The 9,515-nt window shown below is 38.3% G+C and overlaps 1 protein-coding gene across 2 annotated transcripts in view; it reads left to right on the plus strand.

Annotated features, from left to right (window-relative positions):
- Positions 1-93: 93 nt before the first annotated feature.
- The window catches only part of PRKAA2 (protein kinase, AMP-activated, alpha 2 catalytic subunit), an 82,688-nt gene continuing 73,266 nt past the window's right edge, over positions 94-9,515 (plus strand). Inside the window, exon 1 of one of the 2 annotated variants that reach the window (XM_010855864.1) lies at positions 94-248. In XM_010855864.1, the coding sequence (XP_010854166.1) occupies positions 155-248 (94 nt within the window). In that variant the 5' untranslated portion in view covers positions 94-154. The remainder of the gene's footprint in view (positions 249-9,515) is intronic. The other variant, XM_010855865.1, reaches the window with a different exon arrangement.

Below are 9,515 nucleotides of genomic sequence, written 5' to 3' on the forward strand. Positions count from 1 at the left end.
CGCGTCCCCCCTCCCCGCGCCCCGCCCCGCCTCGCCTCGCCTGGTCCCCAAGTCTCGGGCCCCGCCCCCGCGGGCCCGCTGCACTGTGGGTAGGCGGCGGCGGCGGCCGCACAGAGGATCCCGCGGCGGCGGAGCGAGGCTGCGCGCGCCGAACATGGCTGAGAAGCAGAAGCACGACGGGCGGGTGAAGATCGGCCACTACGTGCTGGGCGACACGCTGGGCGTCGGCACCTTCGGCAAAGTGAAGAGTTGAGTACGCCGCGCCTCGCGGGAGGCCCAGCCCCGGAGTCCGGGAGCGCCGGGCCGCGAGCGGGCAGCGGGTGGCGGGGCCTGGCGGCAGGTGGAGCGGCCGCGCCCGGGCCGCGCGGAACCTGGGGACCCAGGGAAGGCAGTGGGTACTGCTTCGCCCCGCGGCAACGGCGGGGGCCTGGCTAGGGGGCTCGGGCGGGGGCGTCGCGAGGTCCTGGGACTGGCGTCCAGCACGCTTCTACTGGCCGACCTCAGTGCCCGCCTCTGAAACCCGGAGATTGGGTTGTTGGGCGAGATGCCTTTCAGCTGGGAGGCTGTAGGGATAGGGCTGGGGAATGATCCACGGCCCTGATGGTGGAGTTCCCATTTCGTGCCAGGTGTCCCGTTAGGTGCTTCACGTGTGATCTCCTGTAATCCTTACAGCAGGTGCAGGTGTTATCTTCGCCTTTAACGTGAGAAAACGGGGACCTCCTAGGAGGGACGTGTTCAAGGTCACACCGAAATTGGCAGAACTGGGATAAAGGTCTAAAATGTCCTCCAATTTTGGCCAGGCTGGGAAGTCCTCAAGTCTGGATTCTTTCGTGCTCCCTGGTTGTGGATTAGTAGGGCTGGTAGTCTACGGGGGATCCCGGGGCGCGAGATGGGTGGGTCTTTCTGCTGGCCGTGGGAAACGCTGGGATGCAGCTGGGTTGGGTCAGGGCTTAGTTAGAACTGGGAGGTCTGAAGCTTGCTTGGTGTGTGTAAAATGGTTCTAGGAAGGCTTCCAGGATGGAGGGAAAGGAAAAGGGGACTTTGGAGTTGGATCTTGGAGGATGTAGGGCTGAGGCCAGAACTGTAAGACATACTCTGCTGAGCTGTGTTCCTAGGTGATGGGATCCCATTTTGGGTGTAGAAAAACAGGCTGCTTTGAATTTTTTTTTTTTTTTAACTGGTTACTGGTTAAGTATTGAACTTTCCTGTTTTTCTTAAGAGTCATGTGAGTTTAATTAACTTGTCCTCTCTCCAGAACTAGAATCAACTTATTAAAAATACTTCTTTTGGTTGTTGCTTTTTTCTTTTTTTCGTTTTGCTGGGAAAATGTTGGGTAGGCAGCTTGAAGATTTTATTGAGGCCTCTGCTTCCTTAAAAAATCATAATGAAAAAAATTTTAGGTTTTTAAAATTATAGTAAATCACTTTACAATTTCGTGTTAGTTTCTTCTCTATGACATTGTGAATCAGCTGTAAGTATACGTGAATTCCCTCCTTCTTCAGCCTCCCTCCCACCCTGCTAGGTCATCACAGAACACCCAGCTGAGTTCCCTGTGCCAGACCTTAGCTTCCCACTAGCTAGCTGTTTTACACATGGTAGTGTAGAGATCAGTACTACTCTTTTACTTCGTCCAAAAATCCTATTTTAACCTTGAGTCCAGGCTGTAAGTGGGTAGAAGAGACTCGTTCATTCATATGGCAGGGATCAGCTTTTATTTACTTGCACACATTTGATACCCTTTCTTTTGTTCAGTAAACACTTACTGAGTGCCTACAGTGTGCCAGGCACTGTTCTAGGTAATGGGGATACCCTAAGAAAAAATCTTGAAAATCTTTCCTTTTGTGGTGCTTATATTCTAGTAGGGGAAGACAGTAATCACTATATATATATATTTGTGTGTATGTATGTGTGTGTGTGTGTGTAGTATTTTTAGTGCTGTGAAGAAAAATGAATCCGTTTTGTGCAGTTAGCAATTTTCAGTAAGATTGTCAGGCATGGCCTTACAGATAGGGTGGTATTTATGTAAAGACCTCAGGTTTGTAAAATTCTTTCAAGTCCTGTGAGGGCTGTGAAGTTCTAGCTTAGGTTTGCAAGACCTCATAAAGTGGTAAGTGAAGAGAATATATTTAGAGTGAATATATGAAGATTCAGGAACTGGATTAATGCTGTGACATTACTAAGGACTATTGTGTTTTGATGTTATACACTCAAGTCTTCACCATCTAGGCATGTACACTTTCCAGGTTATATAATGTATACTGTTCCTTTTCAAATTGTGTTAAAAATTGTTGTTTTTTAAAAAAAATTCTTGTGTAATCTGAATGTTGGCTAAAATACCCCTCAGATCATTTGGTCCATTGTCACAGGACAACTTAAATCTCTTTTTGTATATATCCTTGAACTGCTTCTAGGCACTGACTTAAAATATAAACCAACAGAAGGTACTTGAATTTATGAGAAATCCTTTTCCTGGAAGACTCCTTCCCAGTGAGCAACTAACTGGGGAGATTTCCTAGCACTGTATGAGCACCTCTCCAAAGTTAGACAGTGCTCTCCCATCCAAAGTTAGAATTAGTACAGTTGCTTAATAAAAATATAAGTTAAAATAAAAATATAAGTTATATAAGTTGCAGCAGTCTGAAGTTACTCATTTACAGTGGACCCTTGAACAACATGAGTTTCAACTGCAGAGGTGTACTTTTACAACAGATTATTTTTTTCCTCTAAATAAATACTACAGTATTATACAGTCCAGGTTGGTTGAATCCTAAAATGTGGAACCATGAATACTAAGGGATGAATATAAGGTTATACACAAGTTTTTAACTTCCTGGGGTCCAGTGCCTCTAACTCCAGTGTTGTTCAAGGGTCCATTGTAATTCTTTAAGGGACTACAAACAAGAGCACTCTTATTTTTAAACACAACTTTTTTTCAAGCATATTTAACATATCATAAAAGTCACCCATCCCAAATGTATTATGCATAGTACAAGTCAGTGATTTTTAGTGACTTTACTGAATGGTGCAACCATTTTATAGATCGATTTATAACATTTCCATCACCACAATAAAATTCCTCATGCCATTTATAATTAACCCTTAGCCCTAGGAAACTGTTCATCTGTGTTCTGTCTGAATAAATATGCTTTCTCTGGACATTTCTTATAAATGAGATCATTGAATATGAAGTCTCTCATGTCTGACTTCTTTAACAAGGCTTTTGATGTTCATGCATGACATAGCGTTGTTCCTTTTCCTTGCTTAATAATACTCCACCTCATGGAAATGCCACGTTTTGCCTGTGCAGTCACCTGTCGATGACCTCTGTTTTCAGTTTGGGACTGTTACAGATAATGCCACCATGAACGCTGTGTGCAATCTCTGTTGCAGATATCTGTTCTCATGTATATTGGGTAGATATACCCAAGAGAAGAATTGTTGGCTTGTATCATAATTTTATTTTTATTTGTTGGAGAAACTGCATACTGTTCAAAGTGGTTGTACCATTTTACAATCCCACCAATAATGTGTGAGGGTTCCTATTTCTCCAAATCCTCACTGACATTTATTTATTGTCTTCTTATGACTCTTCTAGTAGGTGTGAGATGGTAACTCATTGGGGTTTCAATTTGTGCTTTCCTAGTGATGATACTGAACATCTTTTCATGTACTGAATCGCCATTTGTGTATCTTGGGCGAAATGTCTTTTTTTTCGTTCATTTGTTGGATTGGTTGAGTTTATAAGAATTTTTTTTTTTATAAATTCTGGATACAAGTCCCTTATTGCAAATATTTCTTCATGTCAGTTGTCTGACATGTATTAAGTGTTTTGAATTTTGTGAGGTCCTTCTTATTGACTGTTTCCTTTTATGGATGATGCTTTTGATGTTACATTTAAGAAATCTTTGCTTTGGGTTTCAAGAATTTCTTCACATTTTAAAAAAAAATAGATGTTTATTGTTTTAGCTCTTATAGTTACATTTAGGACCCATTTTGAGTTAACATTTGAGTATGGTATAAGTTGAGATTCTAAGGTCAACTTTTTGAATATGGATATCCAATTGTTCCAGGAGCGTTTATTGAAAATACTTACATTTTGATTTGCTATTGATTTAGACTTTATAAATTTAATTTCTACTAAAAAACAGTAGTAGATGGTTTAGTTTTATATGGCTGTAAAAACATGGAGAAGTGCTGAATATTTTATGTGCCTTCTCTCTTTAGCTATTATGTTATTTATAGATATTGAACATTTAACTTCAGTTGTTGATGTATCAGTTTACAGAGCAAAGTTAGGTGCAATGAACAAAAATGGAAAGAACTAGTTTTCATTTAGTAGCACTTGTTTAAAGCTACTTTTAAAAACATATGGAAATCCTTCTAATTGTTGATAAATGATTGAAACCTTATTTTAAATATTGAGTTGATTTTTCTCCATTGTTCTAGTGTAAGAGTACTAGGGGAGTACTTATGGAAACAGATTATGTTGGCTGTCAGAATTTAAAGTAGTGCATTTTATCTACTTAAATTTTTTTCTATGTATTGTTTTGATTCTTACTCTTTCCCAGGTAAGGTATAACTGCTGTTTAAAAGGTCTTGTAATTAGACTTGCTCAGTTCCTACCTAAATAATGAAGGTCATAGAAATTCTAGAAGAACAGATCTGTGCATGTGTTTTACAAAGACCAGTTGAAGAAAAAAAGTGTTTTAAATATAATGGTAATTATATTTTTAAAAGAAGCTTGTATTTTCAGGGTGAGAACTGACAGATTTGATTTATAAAATCATTATTCTTCATTAGAATTATACACAATAGGGTCAGTTCAGTTCAGTCGCTCAATCGTGTCTGACTCTTTGCAACCCCATGGACTGCAGCACACCAGGCTTCCCATCTATCACCAACTCCCAGAGCTTGCTCAAACTCATGTCCATCAACTTGGTGATGCCATCCAACCATCTCATAGGAGGCTTTCAAAGTAGCCTTTTCTAGTCAGCAAGGTCTCATCAAGGCTTTGTTTTTTGTTGTTTTTCAAATACTTATGTGAATAGCTCACAGAATTGGCTTTCAAGAAATTAAGTAAATATTTTGTTAAATCTTCACTTCTGTGTAAGATAACAGGAAAGATAAGCAAATGTAGAGCTTGTGTTCAGTTGTTCAGTTGTATCTGGCTCTTCGCAACTCCATGGACTGTAGCCTGCCAGACTCTTCTGTCCGTGGAAATTTTCAGGCAAGAATACTAGAGTGGGTTGCCATTTCCTGTTCCAGGGGATCTTCCCAACCCAGGGACTGAACTCCTGTCTCCTGTGCCTCCTGCATTGGCAGGCAGATTCTTTACTACTGTGCCACCTGGGAAGCCCTAGAAATATAAATACCAAGTCCTAAGTGATAAATTATATCTCAGACAACTACCTGGTCAGTTGGTGGACCTCAGAGTTATACCTGTGGTATTTCTGACCCACACTGGCATTGTTTTTGACCCTCATGTAGTGACAAGTCCCTTGAACTACAAAGAGATCAAACCAGTCCATCCTAAAGAAAATCAGTCCTGAATATTCATTGGAAGGAGTGATGCTGAAACTGAAGCTCCATTACTTTGGCCACCTGATGTGAAGAATTGACATTGGAAAAGACCTTGATGCTGGGAAAGACTGAAGGCAGGAGAAGAAGGGGACAACAGAGGAGGAGATGGTTGGATGGCATCACAGACTCGATGGACATGAGTTTGAACAAGCTCCAGGAGTTGGTGATGGACAGGGAAGCCTGGAATGCTGCGGTTCATGGGGTTGCAAAGAGTTGGACATGACTGAGCAACTGAACTGTAGTGTCAAGGCCCTAAAGAATACTTGAAACCTCTTTGGGCTTTGTTTTTTTCTTCTCCTTAGCAACAACACTGGAATGTGAAATTTATTTGCAACCGAATTTTTGAAGATTTAATTTCAAAAAATGGATAAGTTTAATTGTTCCTTCTGGTTTAGTAGAGGTTTGAATTACTGAAGACCATAGCTGAAATAATGTAAAACAAAAGAAAAGGGAAACATGTTTGTAACAATTTAGTGATAAAAGCTACAACTTGATTAAGTTGATACTATGTTTACTATATATGCACTTGGTTTTATTTATTCCCCAAAGTAATCCTGGATTTGGTATTATCTCCATTTTGCAAATGTAGATATTGAGAATTACATACCTTAATTTGCCTAAGGTCACAGTGCTAGTAAGTTGCAGAAGTGGCAAATTTAGGGTTCTCTGATGCAAGTCTGTCCCACTCTTTGCGACCCTTTGTGACCCTTTGCGACTCTTGCCTGCTAGGCTCCTTTGTCCATGGGGATTCTCCAGGCAAGAATACTGGAGTGGGTTGCTGTTCCCTCCTGCAGGGGATCTTCCTCATCCAGGGATCGAACCCCTGTCTCATAAGTCTCTTGCATTGGCAGATGGATAAATTACATATGGATGATTAAAAATTATATTTTCATATAAATTTTACTCTTGTGTCTCAATCCATTCCATTTTTTTAATAAGGTTACTGAATTCTGACACTATTAACTAATTTAACTATTTAAATTTCTTTAAAATACCAGGTATTTCAGGGTTGCCCCATCCCCATTATGAAAATAACTTTGACTAAAGATTGCCAGTGGCCTTTAGTAACCAGACTAAAGAGAATTTGTAAAAACATAACGATGTCCTAGGATGAAGGAACATTGGTTTTGGAAGGCATTAGCTGGGGATTTTCATTTCATGCTACTGCCAGTTATATGAATTTGGGAAACCATTAAACTTCTTTGAGCTTGTTTCCTCTTTTGTAAAATGACAATAACAATACTTGGCTACCTCCATTCTAGGTGTTTTTTTAAAGGATTAAATGAATTGAGGCACATAAAATGGCTTAAGAGAAAATGAGTTACTTTACAGAGAGATGGCTGTTGTGGAGATGACTAGATACATGGCCAATTTGAGTGAATCCTGTACCCTGTATGAGGTGTTATTAATAATAAATATTTACTGATTGTAATTCTGATTGCAACTCTGATTGCAACATTGAGACTTAACTTTAATAATTTGCCCCAACTTTTTTGGTTGCCTGCATTGGAAAGTTCCTAATGATTAACTCATTTGTGCTATATGATGTTTAGTTTTTAGTGTTTATATTAAAAATCCAGTATCTTTTTGGGTTAAGTCATGAAATTTGTTTTTTCACAAATATGGAAAATGAATAAGAATGAAATGAAAATAACTGTTGATGTTCATATAAATTGCTAGCTGAACTGATTTTACTTCTGAAAATATGTAATTCTAAACAGCTGTTAAGCAATACTTCCAACTAATGAAGCTATATATTTTCTGAAATACTAGACCGTTAATGGAATGAAAATGAATTCATCATCTTTCTTAAATAATCAAGTAAATAGTGTGCTATTTAGGGTTTTTTCCCCCTGATTTATCTCATTTTTGTGATTTCAGTGTTTTGTCCTTAATGCTGAATGGATTTTGTTCATTTGTGTAATGGATTGATTCTTGAAAGACACTTTTCTATAGGAAACAATGTTATAGATGGATAGATTCAGAGGAAGTCCACAAAGGCAGGATGGTATACAATATAGAGAATACTGGATTTAGAAGGCCTCCTGTGTGGAAGTTTGCTGTTGCAAGCCAAAGTCACTTGATCTCTGAAAAAGGGAATAAGACTTATATGTTCTTTTATACTTTTGAGAGTAATAGAGGAGAAAATGTAGGTGAAAATATACAAGTACTTAACTTTTATGTATTTGTATACTTGGGCCCTATTTTATATATTTGTAAACCTGTAATTAGCTGAACTCAGAATAATCTGTGATCTGGTTCTGAGACCAGGATTTAATTGATGTTGAGAAGAAAGAGTTTACTATGTTCTATTTTTCTCTGGTCTTTTTTCATATTTCATTTGTGTATGTTTATTAATCTAATTCTCCAGACACTGCTCACTTATCACCCTCTTCTGTATACCGTGTATATGTATGCAATGAATATATGCAAACATGTAACAGATATCTATTCCAGGTCTCATGGTAGTGATCATAGAACTCTTGGATAAAGGAGGCAAAGCTGGAAAAGGGAGGAGGATGTGAGCAGCAGCTGGCAGTTTTTATATGTGGTTTGTTGTCAAGGTTCTACTTGGAGCAGAACCAAAATAATACAGTTAATTTTTTTCAAACTTCGGAAAATGCAGACTCTGAGCTAAAAATGCCTTTCTACAATCTTTCTCCACACATATCTATGTGAGTTGGAAAGGATTTTTGTAGTTGATCATATACTGAGGAACTTACTTCAATTCTGTGGACTTTCTCCCTTTCCCATGCTGACACAGCACTGCTTTATCTAGATTTTTTTTTTTTTTTCAATGTGCCAAAATAGTCACTTACCTTGTAGTTCATGTTAGCTTTCCTTAAAGCGTTTGTACTGCTTTGTAGTGATTATATTGTCACATTTACTCTTCTGAGAGTCTTGTGGTTTCCTTAATGATAGGGAAAGTACTTTATAGAGCAAGTAGTTAATATTTTGAAGCCAGGTAGATAATTTAATTGGATCTAAGAGAAGATCTAATCTCAGATGAGAAAGTGGGTGGCAGAAGACCCCTAAAATATTGAATGTGCTATGAAAGTGACAGCCAGTCTCCCTAGTGTGTTTATTAGTTGCAAATGTAAGAGAAAACACTTTGAATCAGGTTAAATCGATTTTTATCTATTATTTAGACCACTGAAATGCATATGCAAAGCAATGTGTTTATTTTGAAATGTGGCAACCATTTTATTTTTAGTATAGTGTTATTAAGGAAAGAATTTGAGGCAGCTCTTATCTCTGCTAATAATAGAAACCTGCACCCCTTCAAGGGAACAGTATTCTTGCTTAAGTGGTGTCTTATGGTTGACAGTGTTTGCCTTTGATAAATTTTACTGTATTTCTTTTGGTAGTGCTTTTATTTTTAAGTGTTAATAATCCTTTTTTAAATTTGCCCTTAGTTTTTTTAAATGCCTTTTATAGAATCATCAAATCTTGCTCTAACATCTCTTATCCTGAATGTTAGTGTATTAATTTATTGAAATACCTTTTTTTGGACTCTTTATTCTTCATATTATTTTGTATTTACATTTTATGCACTATTAAAAACATAGTGAGCAATATATTCTCATTTAATCTCTCAATTTCTTAATTATAAACTAATTATAAGATGGTTATATAGCTATCATAATTGAAAATAATGGAATTAAAGTTTTAAGTATGCCATAAGTGTTTTTCTAAATTCTTACTTTACTCGATAAATACCATAAATATTATTTAATTTTTGTTTTTAACGTGTTGGGGCATAACTTGGTACCATACGTATTCCATAATTGACTTGAGTTTTGCCAGACTTAGTTATGAGATAATCAGTCAGTCAGTTCAGTTGCTCAGTCATGTCCAACTCCTTGCGACCCCATGAATTGCAGCATGCCAGGCCTCCCTGTCCATCACCAACTCCCGGAGTCTACTCAAACTCA

Source organism: Bison bison, unplaced genomic scaffold, assembly GCF_000754665.1.
Source record: "Bison bison bison isolate TAMUID 2011002044 unplaced genomic scaffold, Bison_UMD1.0 scf7180017864369, whole genome shotgun sequence".
Taxonomy (NCBI): Eukaryota; Metazoa; Chordata; class Mammalia; order Artiodactyla; family Bovidae; genus Bison; species Bison bison.